Source organism: Poecile atricapillus, chromosome 5, assembly GCF_030490865.1.
Source record: "Poecile atricapillus isolate bPoeAtr1 chromosome 5, bPoeAtr1.hap1, whole genome shotgun sequence".
NCBI lineage: Eukaryota > Metazoa > Chordata > Aves > Passeriformes > Paridae > Poecile > Poecile atricapillus.
In genome coordinates, this window is record NC_081253.1 from 9,102,665 (window position 1) to 9,122,201 (window position 19,537).

At 41.8% G+C, this 19,537-nt stretch overlaps 1 protein-coding gene across 1 annotated transcript in view; it reads left to right on the top strand.

The window, feature by feature from the left end:
* Positions 1-492: 492 nt before the first annotated feature.
* ESYT3 (extended synaptotagmin 3) overlaps positions 493-19,537 on the top strand; it is a 46,039-nt gene continuing 26,994 nt past the window's right edge. Inside the window, exons 1-2 of the mRNA XM_058839931.1 lie at positions 493-513; positions 9,523-9,575. Of these exons, the coding sequence (XP_058695914.1) occupies positions 9,558-9,575 (18 nt within the window). The 5' untranslated portion in view covers positions 493-513; positions 9,523-9,557. The remainder of the gene's footprint in view (positions 514-9,522; positions 9,576-19,537) is intronic.

The window sequence follows — 19,537 nt, forward strand, 5'->3', positions numbered from 1 at the left end:
AATGCAGGTCTGGATATCTGCAAATTTCTTTGGCTACAAACAACTGCTTGAACTTGTACACTGCTTTTTTTCTTCTTCAAGTCTTGAGGGAAAAAGTTGATCTTTTAAGAGATGAGCCAAGAGTTGAGTATGTTTCTTAACATGACCATGACAAAAACATTATCACAGTTTATAGTGAAAGCATTCACAGTTCATAATTCACTTTTTAGGTAAATCAAGCATAGATAATTCTTTGGAACTGTTATCCATCAGCTAAATATCCAGTCTAGTAAAGATGGAATGAGTGTCCAGAAACAATAGTGATTAAACAAAGTTAATCTCTTTTTCTTAGAGCAATGTCACCCTGCCTCCTTTCTCCAGAAGTTTCCTGGTCATCCCAATGGAAATTAATCATGCATCTCCATGCTCCAGTGGTGGACACCAGCCTCCAAAGAAATGGACCCATGATGTAGAAGTCATCCTCCTCTCTGTGTTTTAAGGTTTTTAGGGGCCAGGTTTCAGTGTACAGAGAAGGTAAGAAAATACTATTACCTTGCACTAAAATCTTCCTAAAATTCAAAGGGACTGATGGTAGCGTGCAGATGTCTCTGCTTTATATCCTTCCAGCATATGGAGATAAGCCATCAGAGCCAGTCCAGTTGTGTCTAAGAACAGGAAATTTGGCTAAATAATCTGAAGTCTTTGGTTTTCATGAGACCATTTAAGTCAATCCCTGTCTGACTATTGAACACTTTCAGAAATGGGTCATACACCTTAAGAATTATAACCTGCAGTTGGTGGCTTTTCACAGTTCTGTATTCAGTGTTTGATGAAAAGAACGGAGATGTTACAGAAAATTAATTGGAAGAAAAAGGAGTGATATAATGGAAAATTTGCCTTATTTGGGGAATCTAAGGGCTGCATTTTTACTGATGGAAGTGGAAAAGTCAAAATGTGTAAATTGGTGTACAGAATGTGCAGACAAGTTTATTTCCATTCACTGCAAGTAAAATTGCTACTGCTTTCCTTGTTTGGAAAGGATTAATTGACTAAATGACAGTGCAACCGTTTTACTAATTAAGATATATCCATTTTGCCTGAAAAAGCCTGTCCTATTAGCAAGGTTAATAAACACTGACTCTCTCTTCAGCTTTTCTCCCTCTTATTTCATAAATTAACACTAGCCTCTAAATCAAATAAAAGGTGCATTTTAAAAATTAAGAAAATGTTACTGTGGAAATGATCCATGATCTTAAGTGCTCATGGATTATTAAGGATTATTAATCTCACTTACTGTTCCATGATGAGAAAACCCATCAAGGTCTTTAAAATGTAAATTAATTATATTTTATAAGAAGGCTGGGAGAAAAACAGCAGTGTGTCTGATACAAAGAAATGAGTGAAATTATATTCTCAGCTCATAAGAATATTTCATAAACTAAAGAAACCTCATTACCTTTGAATTTGTAATGAAAGGTTCAGTTATTCCAAGGTCCAGCTGAAGGTTTTTTGTCATCTGGTCTTTTTTCTGAACAGTTTTTTCTTCTGTCTATGCTCACACTGTATCCTTTGCCTTATGAAAACATCTCAAATGCTTCTCTCCAGCTGTTTAACCATGGAGAATTTTAGCTGTTGCTGAGCCCTCTCCTGCTCTTTCTGTTTAGTTGAAAACAGCAGGCAGGTTTATAATTTATTGGGTGATACACAAATGATGTCATTTCCTTAGGAGGCTGGATAAAGAATAAAGACTTCTCTGTGTACAAGTGTAGGTAAATTTCTTTGCAAATGTAATTGTAAAGTGCTTCTTTGCAATCTGTGTGTGCATAATTCTTATGGCTCCTTTAGAGACACCAAACAGCCCATATGAGGGCTTCTATGATCTTTGAAAATCACAGCTGTCACTGATATACCGAGGTTTTGTATAGAAGTTATTTTAAGGCAGAATTGGTTTAAAAATTGTTTTAAAAATTGTTTTTTTCTCCTGTTTTCTGCTTCTCCTGCTGTCAGTCTGGGTGGGCTCTAGGTACCAGCACTGGTTGCTTGGAATAAGTCCTTTTCTTCAAGCAAATGCAGCTTGATAAGACAGCCTTCTCAAAATATTTCTGTTGTTTTGGGATTTTTTCCTGAAGTATAAAAAGCCTTCAGAGAGGAATTCTAATTGCAGACCAGTGTCTGCAACTGTTTGGTCTGATATGGAATCAGCTCTTCCAGCCTGTTCAACCTCCTTGATATCCTGCAGCTCTGCCTGCTGCCAAAGTATGCTCAGTGCTAGCTGCTTTGGTGTAGGGCCTGGAGACCCTTCAGGAGCACAGTGCTACAGCTGCACAATCCTTCTCTTGGCCTTGTGGTTTGGGATATTGTCAAGCAAGGTCTCTTGAGTTGCTCAAAAGGACCTCCTGTCATTCTCAGGAATGCAGTTCCATTCCTACCTCTCTCACAGACTGAAGGATTTGGTCAAAATTGTCTTCTGAATCTTCATTTTTATGGACCTCTCAAATAATGTGTCATTTCTCCAAAGCTGGAACTGGTTGGAAGTCTCCCATAAATATTGCTGTACTGAGCCATCCGTTCATTGGCTGTGTTCCTCTGTGTCCTCTAAGAAAGCTGAATTTGGCCAAAAAGAAAGAAGCCAGGAACATCAGACAGAGCTATCTTTACCACTTAACACCTGCAGAAGGTAATTGATTGTGAGGGACCTACCAGATTATGACTGTATGACCACAGCAGGGACTTGAAAATTAAATCAAGCAGCTCCTGAAAAGCTCCAGGTGATTTCAGAACACCTGCAGGAAGTATTTTTCCAAAGCACTGGTACATCAGAAAACGTCTTCTGATGAGCTTCTCACTTGTGCCAGGCACTGTTTAGTTCCAGCACATTCATGTTTTACCATCCAAAGGTTAAACTGTGTTTAACCACTTGGAGAACTCTCCAAGGTGAGGAGAAATAACATGTCCTTTTGCCTTTAAAGAAATAAAATTTCCAGTTCAGGACCCAAACCTACTGTTAGCTGAGCACATTTTTAAATAGTTACAGTTTTTCCTTATGTTTCTAAATACTTCAGTCAGTTTCTCTGAGTTTTTAATTGCACAAGAGACCGAGTTAACAGTGCATTATTTTTAATCAGTTCATTTTATCTGGCTTCAGAATTCTGAACCAAATTATCACCATCACCAACTAATTACTGGTTTATAATAATTTCACAGTGTGGAGTCTCCAGTAATCCAATATGCATTGCCTACAAAACAACAATGCACTGTGTCACCTCAGGGATTTTGGCTGTTTGTGTTACTGGCTGAATTTCAGAGCACCAGATGAAGAAACCAAGGCTTATTTCCCTTGAGTTTGGATTTGCATGATTAGTTCTCTGTATGTTATCCTGAAAATGGACATCAAGTATCAAGAGAGAATTGCTTTCAAACAATTCTCTTTTTGCTTCCCTGCCTCTGAAGTACCTTTCCCTGCAGGCAGCATCACGTTTCAACCTCCTTCCTACTTCTGGTGACACAGCAGGAACAGATGTCCCTGTGCAGGTACTGTCAGCAATCATGGATAGTTGTTTTTCACATTGGTACAGGAATGCTCAGGATGCTGCAAAGTGTTGACACACTGTGTCCACCATGAGAGCTAGTGACTGAAAAGCTTCTGATTCCTTGTGTAGGGTACAGACCTGAGAATCTCAGATTTCTGAAGTTTGGTTCTTCCTGCTAATAACCCCTCTGTGTCCATGTGAGGAGTATTCCCATCCCCTGCTGGAACACAACATAATTTGCAGTAGCTGTTCAGTAACACTGTAGAACAGCTGAAAGGGAACAAAGCAGCTGTGTCTGCTATGACAGCAAAATCCACCTTGGTCATTCATTTATCCCTTCTGCAAGTACTTGTCTGGCTGCTTGGATGAACCCTTCCTCTGTGGATCCTTCCTCCTGGAAAATGCTGAAGATCCTACTGATGAGTTGTCTTTCAAACCTGCCTCATAGTTCTAAGGTCCTAATCCAGCAAGGTTTCCTGTCTGCAGCCTTCCCTTTTAATCTGTGCCACTGGAAACAGTGGTTTATGGAACCAGGGTAATTTCAGTGCTGTTCCCAGTGCATCATCCATAATTTTATTATCACTCAGTATAGTCACATTCTTGTCTTGCTAAAAACAGATGATATAGAGGCTGTGAGCTTGTATTCATGATACTGATATTCAGACACTTGCTGATCCAAGCTAACTGATCAGTTCCAGTCCTGGTAGTAACAAAGACAGGCTTCAGTGCAGACTGGTCCAGCATCCAAGAAGGCTCATGGTACTCACATTTAAATTAACCTTGGTTGAAACTAGCATGGACAGCTTTTTTGTGCTGCAGTCAGACCTCCCACCTTAGAAGAGACATGCTTGAAGACTCCTGCATTTTGGAGTGCAACTCTGCTTATTCAGAGTTAACAGTGACTAATTACATACATAATGACTGATCCTGATTACTCGATTAACCAGCAAGAAAAAAGAGAGGGGATGTGAAAGAGCACCCCTGGGTATCACCATGAAGATTCAGCTGATGCAGACTGATCCAGCCCTCTGGAGAACACACAGATTTTCAGTGTGTTGGTGTAGTTCACACGTAGAAAGTGAGGCAAGAAGAGGTTCACATGGTTTCAGTGCTAGGAATGAGTGTCAAAAGGCAAGACTGCTGTCCAGGTCTTAGCCAATGTGCTCAGTAATGCCAAACACAGACATTTAAAGCTCAAGACAGATATCCAGAATGTCGGAATTATATTAAACCAATCTGTACTTCTTTCTCTTTTACTGCTGGTTTCTGAGCTGCAGGCTCTGGTCCAAGTATGTTGTAAACCCTTTTCTGAAACCCTGAAAGCTAGAACCTTGATTTAATTTATATTGAAAGATGTATTGCTTAGTCATCTTCAAACCAGTTCTTTATAACACCAGGCACTGTTACTATTACTGCTGATGTCCTAAAACTGGTATTTCTATGTCCTAAAAAGGTATTTCTCCTCTAGAATCAATAAAGATGAAGCTTCAGCCAAGGACTGGTTTGGAATTAGATCCCGTTTTTATGGGAATAAATGAGCCTCTGAAGAGTGGACCATGTTTACATAGTAGATTCTTTCTGTCTGCCAGTGTTGTTTGGGAATACTGGCTTTCATCCTCGTGCTTTCTGGTCCAAAGAAGGTGCAGGAAGGGAGTAGCAGCCCTTAAGGAAACTTCATCAGAACACCTCCTTAGGAAATAAGCTGTAAACAGCAGGAGGTCTATTAACATTAAAACTACATTTCTGCCATTTCCTGTGGAGACTCCAACACTTGTTGGTCACAAGCTCCTGGTCACATCTTGATAATTGTGGCTATTTCTTGTCATTATTGGATACATTATCCTGATGTATTATTTAGAAGACTGTTTATACCAATAGACACATAAAAGGAAAGTTATCTTTGCAAAAGCCACATATTGAAGTGTCTTCAGAAGTTCTGAGTTTCTGTTCTGATGTGCCTTGGCTGAAAACAAAAGGCATTGTGTCACTGGCACCAATGCCATTAGCATTAGCCCTTTCAGATATGGGTGTTTCTCACTGCATTAAACATTTGCCATGGACACAGTCCTATATTTAAGGTGATAGATTGGAACTTGGTTCCTGAGAGACCCCTTCATCCTGCTAGGCTGGAATTACACAGAAGGGGCCTGGCAATAGCCTGCTTCCCTTGGAAAGCTTTTACTTTGTTCTGCTGTTAAATGCTGCTAAATGTTCTCTGTTAAATCTCATGTGTTTATCATGGCATCATATGCTGCTTCAAATCACCGAGGGAGCAGATGGCAAAGAATTCATGGCCTATCTGCCTCTGATGCCCCTGGCAATGAAGCATCCAAATATCTTCATAGATCTGAGTGTAAGAGCTGTGGCAGAATGCAAACAAAGGAATCTTTGATCTCAGGCATTAAAGCAGCTTGTTGATTGTGGACAGTCCTCCTTTCAGTCTTTCTAACCCCACAGGTTGTTTGCACTTATTGCTCTGGAGTGTTCTAGAGTCCCAAAGGGACAGCACAACATTACTAATTTATGCTAATCACTCTAAAAGGAACCAAAAAGCTGTGGAAAAATATCAGGAGGAGACAGTGGAAAAGCACAACATCCTATCTGCTTCCCTTTAAATATAGCACATCACAGTGAAAATCTTTTTAGCAAAACATGGTACCAGAATTTTGTAAGTGCCCTGAAAGACATCAAAATTCCCCACTCTGTGTACTGCTGACAATTCACGTGGGAGAAGTAAAACTATTCTTGTACTCTGAGGAAAGAAGTAATAAATTACTGCTGCGCTTATGATTATTATTTAAGTGAATGTCTGTTGCAGGAGTTGGAGATTGACGTACAGTTGAGTGTCACTGGTGAGGTGGAGTTTATGTATTAGATTGAAACAAATATTTAAGATAAGGAGTATAGATATTGAAAGTGCTTCCCAAAAAGATGAAGTGAAAATAAAGACCGCAAGGGTGGCCCATATGAAAAACATTTTCCCAAGGGGTCCCTTCATCAAGTCAGAACAATCCAAGGCTGATAAAATGTTCATAAAGAAAGCCAAAAGGGGCCATCTGTGATGGAAAAAGGTGCCTGTGTTTGATCATTGTATTTTTTGGCTTTATGCAGAGGTTACTGGATGAGTACACATTGATGATACAGGAGATTGTGACAGTCTCTTGTCATTAAAACAAGGGAATATATATGTCTGTCTCTGTTAAAATATGCAAATGTGAGGAGGTAATGTTTGCAATCTGATTTCAGGCCTCTGAAAATAAAGAAATCCAGACACAGAGACAAAAATAGCTATTTACATGAGCTGTTATTTGTTCAACCTGAACTCAGATCAACCTAAAGTCATTTATACATAGCTTAGCACTGGAAAATCTTGCATATGTCCAGACTCTTATTTGGTTTTGTAATTTCAACATTTGCCTACCTCTTATCTTGTTCCCTTTGAGTATTTGTTGCACATGCAATGTGTAACAGAAACAGTCTCATAAATACAAATGTTCCTTGGCATGGAACACTCTTGGAAGGCCTATTTACAGATAATATACCTGAGGTAAATTCTTACACTACCAACAGTAGGACAATCTTGGAGTTTCATAGAGAAGACCCTAATAATGTTTTATTTTTTATCACTCAGTGTAACGTTGGAGTTACTGATCCTTTGATTTCACCTATGGTAGTCAGATCTCAGAGAGCTTCTCGGACTATCCTTCAGCTAGAAATATTCCTGGTCACTCGTAACACTTGCACCTCTGAATGATTTAAGGAGTGTTGCATTTTACAAATATTCCCCAGAAGAGTCTTTTTCAAGTACATTCTTCCTGTGACTGACATGTAACATGCTGGTTTTGTGTTATACTACACACTGCCAGGAAGATATTTTATATTTTTATAAAATTATCTCTATTGTCTTTGTTTAAAAATATGATTATACTTCTGGTTTTCTTCTGTGTGGAACGCCTGCTTCTCAGACCCATGCCTTCCCCAATCCTTGGGGATTTAACTGTTTGTTTGAGGAATTCTTTAGTGTGTTTAATATTTTTAGTGTGTTTTCTTTGATAAAATTAGCAGCAGCAGCTCAACTCTAAACACATCCATAGTTATTGCTAATGAAGGCAACTATATCATCACCTTATTCACATCTCCAGGTAAGATTTTAATTCACATTACAAGAAACAGATTCTAATATATGTAAAAACTGCAGCTGTTGACTTGAACAAATGTCTCACTGGCTTTTAGCAATCTCAGATTGGAGTTGTTCTGATTTATATCCTGATTCTGATTAAAATAGACTCTAAATATTTTGTGTGACCACTATTAAATACTATGAGACGTCTATGAACTTACAGACTCCATGGGTTGTAAAGTGTCTCCAGCCAGCCCCTGAGAATTTCTAGTTGATTTTAATATTTGGCTTGATTGATTTCATTAAAGGACAGCAATTACATCAGAAAACTACTTGAAATAAAGCTGACTGTCTCTGAGCTATGTTTCTAATGCATTTTGAAATCTTTTAACTTAATGTATTTTAGTTTGTCTGCAGCTACTTGAGTAATGTAAGTGGGAATAGCCTGTTTCCTCCAGAATGGAGATACTGTTTGTGAAATAGCCTTTCCAGGAATGAGTCACTGATGAAAGGAGGAAGATCATTTAATGTGCACCCATGAAAATTGCAAAAAGAAAACTGAGTTTTCAGTTTGTCAGAAATAAAACTGAGGGTTGATTAAAGTCAGCCAGCATTAAATATGGGATCTTCAGCTGCCACATGAAATAAACTCTTTCCTTTTGTTATGGTTTTGATAGCACTCAAAGTCAAAAATTCTGTCTGGAGTGTCAAAGGTTTAACATCTCAAACTGCTGAGCAAAACTGAGTCCTTGCTAGAAACAAGTACGGCATGAAGTTCTTGGTCCAGTCACATGTAATTAACTCTGAGGCAGGGCCACCTCCATGGAAGTAGGGGACCTGGCAGTAAAGAGTGCACAGATTGCAAATCCAGAGAGTGGACATCAGGTGCCCCCCCAGAGCAGTTCCTCCCTGAGCATGCCCAGGGGCTGGTCTGGCTGTGAGCATGAGATGGAGCCAGACACTGCTTCTGCCTGTGCACATCCCATGTGCCTCTGGATTGCCTGCACAGCATGGAAAGGACCTCCCAGGAGGCATTTTCACCCCAGAGGACTCAGATCACAAGTCCTGCTGGAGGGTAGAGCTGCTGTGGGAACATGGGGAGCCTATGGGCCAAGTTCAGGTCTGGAATTCAGCCCCAGTGATTGGTGCTGCCTGATCAGTACCATATGGATAGATCCTCTTGGGATTTGCTGACTTCAGCTAATAATTGTCATTTGAGGTTTATTTTCATTTTAATCAATGTCCTAAGCTTCATCTAGGGCCCTTCTTATTAGATATGAACTCTTACTGGAGCCTGTTTTATATGATATAGATTTGTAGTCATGAATCCATTCAGAAAAAAGACCATCTCTTTGTTCTTCAGTCTCCAGTCCTGATTGATTCATGACAGCTTTCATTCAGAAAAATGTAACTTTGGTATCTTCTGGGCCTTTGCAGCACATTTTGCCAGATTCAGGCCTGCCCTCCAGTGGATGTATTTTATGCACTTTGGTCTGACTTGAATTCCCAGTAGGAAAAAACGTTATTGAAAAATGCCAACTAAAATCACACAGTACTGCTGAAAAAGCTGAACAGTTTTGAAGGAGACAATTAAGTCCAGTGCTCCTCTGAACAAAAGATTTTGTTGTAACAAATTAGAAACAAATGCAGGAACTGGGAAAAAAAAAAAAAAAAAAAAGTTTTTCTAAGCTAATTTCCAAGAAGAAGAAAAGATGCAGAGAAAAGGATTCGTGCTACTGTTGTGTTTCCAGTTTGAAATCAATCATGACTTTATGGGGTTTTATTTATAGTACATGAAACCCAAATTTTGTAGGAACGCTCTTGAACAGAAGAGGAGGGGCTTTTATTATAATTATTTTTTAACAAAATAATTAACCTTTTCTGTATCAACAGGCTTTTCCAACTGGTGGAGTCAAGCCTGTAAGAGAATGGGAACTGGTTGGAAGGTAAGTGAAAGAACCTGGAGCTATGATACCTCAAAGATAAATCCTTCAGTGAAAGACCACCAAACTCCCACAGAGAAACAAAGAGGAAAATGCCTGTTTATAATGAGAGCTTTATATTCTTCTAGCTGCAGTGAATTTATACTCTCTAGAAAAGTAAAATAGAGGCTGGAAAACTGAGTTTTCACTAAGGGAGAACATCAGGAAAGCAGCTCTATTTTTTCTGATATTCAGAAAACAGCAGACATGCTGTTTGTTTGTTGGTTTGTTTTGCAAGATCTCTCAGCTGAAGTGCTGAGTAAGCAGAATGATATTTTCCATATCTTTGAGACCACTTCTGTCCACACCTTTACCATAAATATGATGTTCTTGGAAAAATAGATCACTCCCAGCCATGCACACTCCCAGTCTGTCTTCTTTTGGGCTATTTCTTCAACACCACATAAAGGTGAAGGTTTAACAGATGACTCGGTTTCAAATCCAAAGGCAGCAGTAATATCCAAAATTCGTCTTCACTGATTTTCATTTGCGTCCATCAAGATTTTTTTTTTGCCATAAATATTTCAAGTCTAAAACAAGCAGCTATAGCAGAACAGTAGTCTCCAGTGAGAACTTTCTGCTGATGATTAATACAATCCTGGTGATGTTGGCTCTGCTACTGTCACCAATAAAATATCTATGTAAATCTTAGCTGGATTTGGGACTGACACTTAGACAGATGCCGGGGATCTCAGTCCTGGCCAGCAGAGGCCACTAAAAGATCATAGGAACAGCTGTACAAGACCCTGTAGGCCTTATAGTTCAGCATTCTCACTGCTGAAGAGATAGGATCTGGGATGTGGATCAGGACTTTCCCAAAAAGAAGGAATTCTTGGGAGGTTTTTGAAACTTTGCAAGATTTTAAAAATAACCTCTGGATGAATATTGCCTTTGCTGCTGGTCTGCTCTCTATGTGGGCTGGTACTTGCCAGCAATGAGCTGGAGCTGGTGCAGAGGGAAAAGCTCTTTATAAAAAGAGGTCCGAGATACTCTTTTACTTGTGCCCAGTGCTGTGGAGGAGTTTGTAACTACACCATGCAGTTTGGCTAGTCAGCTGAAAAGGCTAAACTCACTGAGCAGAAACTCATCAGGAGCTGGGAGGTACCGCCTCACAGAGCAGCAAGATGCTGTCATTCCTCCTCTGCAATAAGCTGGCTCAAGGAAAGAGGCTTTTGAGTGGATTCCCAACCCTGTACCAGCCTGGTGTGCCACTGCAAACCATACCTGTGCTGTCCTTGACAGCCCACACTCCAAGTGGGAGATGGTAGCCAGGATGTTCCTGTGTCAGGATTCAATACAATGAAGGGATGTTGAGCAGGCAAAACTGGGAACAGCATTCCTCACAGTTTCACATGCACTGCCCCTGTTGTTACTCTGAATGTGATCTGTGTCCCTTGCTGAGTCAAGCACAGACCACAGACATGGAGACTCTGGCAAATCTGAACTTTCAATGCACTTTAAAGGTGCTCTTATGTCTGAATCCTGCAGAAGACAGAGAGGAGCAGAAGGTGTTAGGTTTTGCCTCTCTCCTTTCAATCTGGAGAGAGAAATTAGCAGATAATGTATTCATTACTTCTTCAAAGCCTTACTGTAAAAAACACCAGTGGAAGAGGGATGGTGTTATCAGGTAAAGCATAGAATCATAAAATCATTTTGATTGGAAAAGACCTCTAGGATCAAGTCCAATCAGTAACCCAGTGTTGCTGGGCCCACCACTAAGCATGTCCCAAAGTGCCAAGTGTACACATCTTTTAAACCCTCCAGGGATGATGACTCAGCCACTTTCCTGGGCAGATTGTTCCAGTGCTTGAGAACCCTTTCAGTGAAGAAAATTTTCCTAAAATACAATTTAAAGTTCCCCTGGCACAAACTGTCCTTTCATCTTGTCACTTATTATAAGAGACAAAGACCCAGCTTGCTACAACTTCTTTTCTTCTCTTGCTTGTGAAGAGCCATAAGGTCCAGTTTATTGAGAAACACCTTTGTTTTGTTGCACTTCAAGTGGAAGGTGCCAGCTAAACAAGATACACTTTCAATGTGTTTCATGAAGGCTGAGCACTCAAATTCCTCTAAGATATTTATGTGAGCTCAGTCAAGTCCTTTAAGCACTTGAAACATAGCAAGATCCAAATTGTACAGGTTAGGGACTAAGCTGTAGATTATTATTAAGATTGTTCTGGAAATTCATCATGCACTTGAAAGGCAAATTTTATAGCCTAATATCTGTCAGTAGCCTATACCAGTAAGCTCTTTCACTCAGCTGAATCAAGGATTTAAAAGGATGGGAAGACAATTTTTTCCCTAGGGTTTTCTTGTCTTTTGCTAACTGACAGTAAAATCTATAAAATATTTTATCCACAAAGAAATGTGTTGCATTTACTTTAGACCAAAGACATTGTATATTGTGCTCACATCCTGTTGCAGAAACAATTGTTCAAACAGAAAATATTGAATCAATTTCTGTTATAACAATACGAAAATTTTAAACCAAACAGATTTAACAGGCTTTGTTTCTGAGATTGAAATATATAGTACAATAATAGAAGTTGTACTTGGCAAAGATTTTACAAAGTAAACTGAGTTGTCTTGGGCTCATTGCAGCTCTCTGCTAATTCTTCTATGTGTAAGATATAGTCTAATTTCAGCACAATTTGACTTTTCTGGTGGGGATTTATTTTCCCTCAATACAGATTATAAATGTTGTAATGTTCAGCAGGTGGCACCAGCTGCCTGTGGCCAGTGCTGGCTCTAGGAAGACACCAAGGTGTGCTCATGTGCCTTGTGTGAAAATGTGAGTGGTACCCAGGGTCAAGGAAGTGACATCTCCAACTTGCAGGCCACTCCAGCAGCACTGGATAATGCCCTCCTTACTCTAAGGGAAGTTTATTTTTTTTCTCTCTCTGATGCCATCATATCTTGTGCTTGTATTCTTTCACATTCTTATGCCTCACCTCTGCAGTTACATAATTTGTGTGTATACAAAGCACAGCTTTCCTAAGTGTTTGCTAACCCTGCTGTCCAGTGCCAGGGCAGTGTGGGATTTGCTGGCAGGAGGGGCAAGGCTGAGCAAGGCCATGGGCCACACCACACTCTTACCTCCTGTGGTGGACACTCTGCATCCTCCTGCACAACCCTTTCATTAATGACTCTGCTGTAAAAGGACAAGTGGATATGTGAAATAAATTGCTGTTACTGGCTTTGTTATCTTGCCAAAAGTCCCATCTCTTCAGTGCCTCTCTACTGCTCGCTGTACAAAAGCAGTGAGGAGCCATCAGCCAGGCAGACACCAGGCACAGTATGGGGGGGTGATCACAGTGGAGCAGAGCCCTTAAAGCAAGGGTCATGTACTCCCAGACTGGCTTTGCACATATTCCCAATGAAAGCCCAGGGCTTGCAGTCTTCTGCTTATGATTATTTTTCACAGAAGAAGAGATCCATTAACTTTACTAGTCCAGACCATATTTATAGATAATATCAGTTAGTCCTAGATTTGTATTTTTTTATGACAATGCCATGATTCCCAAAACAGGACATATATGCATAATTCTTTTCATGACCAAATTACAAATGTCCAGCCAGCATAATAGCCCTGTCTGAGCAATGTAATCCAGACTATTTTGAGTTGCCAGGCTCATACTTAATTTCTGGACAGAACAAGCCAGGTTTCCCTGGAGAAATGCACTCCAGATTTGCCTAAGCATGGACAGCAGGAGTAGATTCAAGGCTTTTGCCCTGTGACAGGCAGGGTCTGGATTCGGCTCTGCTTGCGGGGGTGAACAGTACATGGATGGAGAGTATGAAACTGGAGGAAGCTAAACAAAAATACTTTGCCAAGTGACTGGGAGTGCTAGAAGGGGCAATAGCTTTAATCAGGTCTTGATACAGAAGTAATTCTGTTTACACAGGGAGTAAGGTTTTAGCCTTACGTAAGTGTTTTATATTTTGCTGTGGAGGCACAGAAAAAAGACATACTGCACCTCCTAACATTTGCTAACATGAAGAATTTCACAGTGGTCACAAACCCTGAAGCCACAAGAATGTTAAATTAGAAAGTCTTCTTCAGTAAACCCTTTGATAGCTTGTTGGTATGCACTTCAGTTGATTCTTCAGGTTAATTCCTTTGCATGTTCCCTGTAGATAAAAAGGGTTGGCAGTTTTTCATAACTCCCCACCTTTAAAATGGGTTGCCTTAGTTACCGTGGCCAGCTTGAGAGACAGCAAATTTAGTACTAATACATTTTCAAATCTCTGCAGTTTCTGTAAAATCTCTGTGTCATAATCAGCTACAAGATACACTTTTATCATCGTGTTAATAGGCATAGTGGTGATGCCTAATCAAGTTAAATAAGGAGAGAAGTTTGTCACAGGCCAGAACAATAGCCTTGGGTCATTACCTTAGTGACTATCCTGTGAATATTAGGTGAAACAGCTTGTGGAGTTCCCCTGTAACTGGAAATAAGGTTGGCTGCCAGTGGCTCAGATATCTGGTGCTTGGAAGCAACCTGGTCATACTTTCCCCAGGAGGAAATTGATAAGTCTTAAGTTGTCTTCTTGATTGGTGATTCAGTATTTCCTCTGGCACTTCAGAAAATCAGAGAAACCAATTCATATTTTAAAGATTATTTTTTAAAGGGTAGTGACTATCCATGATAAACAGAGTTAACAGTTATCTCAAAGGCTCTTGATTTATCTTGGTCTCATTCTTTTGTTCATCTTTTAAAATTTTAAGTAGGTGAGCTAAAGTTTAGTGACATTTTGTATTACTTGTGTAATTGTTTAAAGTTCCTAAATCCCCTTTAATTACAGAAAGATACTTTCTCTTCTCAAGGTAAGGAGTTGGCAGTAAAGGAACAAGCAGTGCCACAGAAAGTGTGGCTGTTTCTGAGCTTCGGGTCTTAGGGCACAGTGGAGGAAGGAACTTGGAATTTGCTATCATGGAAGCATCCCCTCTAAAGAGCAGCTCTGCTGCAGGACTGGAAGTGCTCTGGTCATTTGTACAGAGGGAGTGCTTTTATGGTCCTTAAAACTCAGCCTAGGTTATTGTGATCAGCTGAGTGAAGAATAAGAAACCAAAAACTGTGGTTTTATTTATTTATGAAATTTGATTTATTAAATTAGTCGGTATTTATTTTACTGCAGCCCCACTGTTTTTCCTGCTCAATAAACTGACACTTGCTGGTGCTTCTAAACTGCATGGCTCTCTGAGTTTGAGATAAATATCTCAAACTCAGTGAGAGTAATAATGTGAAGGAGGAAAATGCTGACTCTACCTTTTATAGCTTCTCCTAGTAGCTAAAGCAACCTTCCAAGTTTTCAAATCAGTAAAACAGCCCACTTCTTTTAGAAGCTTCTGTTTTTCTGAAAGGTGGGGCTAAGTGTGAAACTTCTCATGTCTGAAATGACTTAATGAATATGTTTTACAAAGCTTTAAATGACAGTGGGGAAAAATAAGCAACAAGTGAGCCTCAGTCTTTGGTCACAGGACAAAATCAGGTAGTTTTGTACATGTAGATTTATCTCCTGATACATGTAATTTTGCACACTAATCATTATGTGTTTTTTATACATGGTATCAAGACAGCAGGTAGTACTTTAGCTTCTGGCAGCTTCTGGACTTTCCTTCACAGCTTTACAAACAGAAATGCTCTCTGGGATCAGCCCACTGGTCCACTTGCTCCCAGTGTTGCTGCTTAATGGGAGGTCATGGGGAGGGCATGAGCCCAGGCATTTCCTGCAGTCCTTTCTCCACAGCCTCCACAGCTGATGTGTCTGTGATGTTAGGGAATACATCTATGGGCCCTTTCCTTGAGAATGTTCCTAATTCCTTTTTGAACCTGTTGATACCATCTGCCTTGCAGCCTCTTGCAAGTTCTAGAGATTTACTGCCCACTGTGTACTGAAGTACTTCCTTAAGTGTGTTTTATAATGATTTATCTTTGTAACATCCCTGGGAAGAAGAGCATAGTCATCCTCATTTGACAGGAGGGAAAGATTAGGAGGGTTGTTTCTAAAAGCACCTGTTAATAGATGTCTCATGCATGAGTTTCTCTAATGTGAGGCATTTGGGTTTTCAGATGCCTGAACTGATTCCTAGCCCAGAGCAGTCATGCACAATGATTAACAAACAAATGAGGATCACTTGTGGTGTTGTTTGATTTATTGACTGACCCATAATTAAATACTAATTTCATAGCAAAGCAGAGACCAAACGTAATTCTCCCAGTCATGGTTAACTTCTTTTTCTTGGAGGTTTTTATCTTGGAGGTTTATCATTTGTTATCTTGTGCTGCCAATATCAAAAAGGGGCCACAATAAAATCTGGCATTATTCACTGATGTTCCAGACTTATCCACTGAACAAAGAGTGGCATTTGCCTGATCCAGGGAAAGCTGCAATGGAAAACACAGTGTAGAACTGTACAATTACAGCCTGTCTATTAAGGCATGTATATAAAGATACAGAATTAATATTACTAGGGGAAAGCATCTCAAAACATGTCTTACAAGGAATGGCTAAGGGAGCTGAGTCCAATGGCTAAGGGTTTACTGAGTCTAGAGGAGATTTAGGGGGGACCTAATTGCTCTCTTCAATTACCTGACAGGAGGTCATAGTGAGGTGGGGATCTGGCTTTTCTACTGTGCCTGCAGTGAGAAGCCTAGAAGACAAAGGCCTCGAGCTGAGGCAGGTGAGATTCCGATTACGTCAGAAAAAAATTTTCCCTGTGGTCTAGGGGTGAGAGTGCTGGATTGATGGTTGGACTTGTTGATCTTAAAGGTCTCTTCCAACCTTGATGATTCTATGATTCAGTGATTCCATGATTATCGGTATTTCAGAATCTAAACTCCCACAGCATCCCCATCAAAATCAAAAGAGGACGAGAAGAAAGCGCCAAAGAAGAAGGATAGCAGCAAGCGTCCAGAACCAACAGGTGGTGTGTGTGTGCCCCACGTCGCTCCACATCCAGCTGTGACGATGGGTCACAGTTGCGGCCGTCACGCCGCCGGAGAGCGGAGCGCCCGGGGGTACCGGGCTGGCCGGGAGGGCGGCGCGGCGGGGCGGGGCCGGGCCGGGCGGGCGGAGGAGCCGCGGCGGCGGCGCGGGGCGAGCGCACTCGGCAGGGGCGAGCCTGGCTCGGGCTGTGGCGAGCTTGGCTCGGGCTGTGGCCAGCCTGGCTCGGGCTGTGGCCATGCACCGCGCGGCCGCCCCGCGCCCCTCCGCGCTGCCGCGCCTGCTGCTCTCGTCCGCGGCGCGGGCGCTGCTGTGGCTCGGCCCCGTGTACCTGGCGGGGTACCTGGGGCTGAGCGGCAGCTGGGTGCTGCTGGCGCTGGCGCTGTGGCTCTGCTGGGGACTCAACCGGCGGGGGAAGCGCGACCGCCTGGCCGCCGCCTTCGCGCTGCTGGAGGACGAGCGGGAGGCGGTGTGCCGGGGCCTGGCCGCCCGGCACCTGCCGGCCTGGGTGAGTGAGGACCGCGGCTTCTGCCCCGCATCCCGCGGCACCGGGGATGCTGCCGGTCCCCGCGGTTCCGGGCGGCGGGAGCGGGACAGAGAGCGGGGTGTCCCGGAGCGAGCGGCCGAAGGGCTGGCAGTGATGCCTTGGGCCGAGCAGTAGCGTCTTTGATTTTGAAGTCTTGCTGAGGAAAAGCGAGGATTAAACTAGAAGTTGTTCTAGCCCAGGAGATGTGCTGTAAGTGGGTGTGTAAAATAGACTGATGTATCGCCAGAGACACCTCCCTTCTAATATATGTTGTTGCATTGCAGGTATTTTGCTGTTGAGGATACTTATTTTAGACTTTCTCATCCAGAAAGCAGATTTTCTTCCCCTTTTGTGCCATTTGAAAACAAACAAAAAATCCATAAATAGAATCTATTCCTACTAAAACCCCAAATATTTACTTTTAAGGAGTCATCTCTGAATGGTACAGAAAACCAACCCCTATTTGTTGATCACATTTGTTTCTAGTCACTCTACGTTTTCAAGAAACTAAAATATCTGCCTGCACATTTTATTCTGTGTCTTGTGTTATTTATTGGGCAGCTATGGTTTGCCTAATGGAAAGGATGATGAGGGGCTTGGGTCCTTTTTCTCTTATCATCATTTACTTAGCATTTAAAAATCTGTCAGGAACTCATAGGGAAATACTTTTCTTGTAAAGAGTGTTGCATAGAAGCATTTGTAATAGGTAAACTTTTATATAGCCTACAGCACTTGGCTCTCCTTAATTCTGTGGGAAATGAAGGCAGCTGGCAGCTCTGAGGAGTGAGGCCAGGGTCTCCTGCCAGGGCTGATGCAGCTCCCTGCATATGTTCCCTCCCTCCAGGCACAGAAGTCTGTCTCTGAATGAGGTTTCTGCTTGTTTGTATTGACAGAGCGTAAAAAAAACCAATTCAGGGCATTAATGAATGTGGTGGTGTCAGCTCTTGCCCTGATGCTGTGAGAGCAGTGTTGTGTTTTATCCTCAAGTGCCCTGAACCATTGTAACCAGAAATTGAGCCTCTTAGTCACTGTTGAAAAATCAGGCTTGCTCCCACAGAGCACACAAATTCAAAAAGTTCCATTAGGTTTTGTGGTTGAAAGTTTTAGGCTTCATTAGTGTGGGAGCAGGTGGTCCATTATTGATTGCCCTATACTTGGCCTTCACAAGGCTGCAGGGAGAGCACTCTGTGCCCCAGCCTAGGAGAGGTTTGGGCAAAGGGGGGACCACTGAGATGGTCAGGGGCCGGAGCACCTGGTGTCTGACACTGCTGGGGCTGTTCAGCCTCCTTCAGGAAAAGGGAAAGTGTAAGGGGCATCTCATTTCTGTCTCCCACTGCCCAGCATGTGCTCATAGAGATGGTGGAGTCAGACCCTTTCCAGAGGGGTGACTTGTGAATTCTGGGACCTTACTCCTGGAAGGCAAGATGTAGGACCTAATGATAAAGGGGCTGCATGGTGTGCTTTTAGTTTTATAGTTTTAGTTAGCTTTTTAGTAATTTAGTTTCATCTATATTGCCACTTCCTTTCCTTTTGTGTGTTGGTAACTTTTGCTCGTCAGCTGTGTGTTTGCTTCCACACTACACTCATCCTTGAGGCTTTTTAACTCCTCAGCTTTAATTTTCCTTCCATCCCCATCCTCTATTTGATCTAATTCTTCCATGTGCCCATCTTGGAGGCTGATTCTCACCTGATGTCTGTTCAGTTTATTCTCTGTGGAGTTGTCTTATTTATCTTTTGTTTTTGCCTTTCAGTGTTCATGGGCCTTCAGTTGGGAACTCTAAAACTGTCTGCTGAGTTCTTCTCTCATACAGAGGTGGCAGTAGGAATACAGTTCAAGGGGAGCATGGCTTGGATTTACAGTGTTGTAATCTTAGGAAAGGTTCTGAAAGTGTAGAATGATGGCAGTGTCTTGGGATTCATAAATCTCTGTTTCTTCTTGTGGTCTGTAATAAAATGAGGGGGATCTATCCAATGAAGAGTTAAGAGCATAATTGATTGTGCTGTTGGTTAAAAATTGTTGTCCCTAGGAAGTGACTTCTTCAAATTGGCTCAGGTTCTGCTCAGTGCTGGTATCAGTTGTTAGGAGATACACAGAGTGCAGCCTTTCCTTTAGGAGGGATGCTGGGAGGGTTTCCCTGATCTACTCAACCATCTGTTTTGGGGAATTTGCAGGATTGCTTTGCAGCACCAGTTTCTTGGCTGGAACCAGCCAGTGAGTTTGGAATAGACGCATTCCTGTGCTAGACAGTGTATGTGGGCAGGCTGTGCTTCCTCAGGAAACCAGGCTGGAAATCTGCTCGTGACAGGCACAGTCAGATCCATGTCTTGGAGAGCTGAGACCTTCTGACTTCAGTACAAGCAGGCATTGCCCAGAGCAGAGGTAGCCAGGCTTCCACCTTCATTCCAGCCCCTGGGGCTCTGGTGACTGCTCTGTGTTGCTTTTGCCATTGGT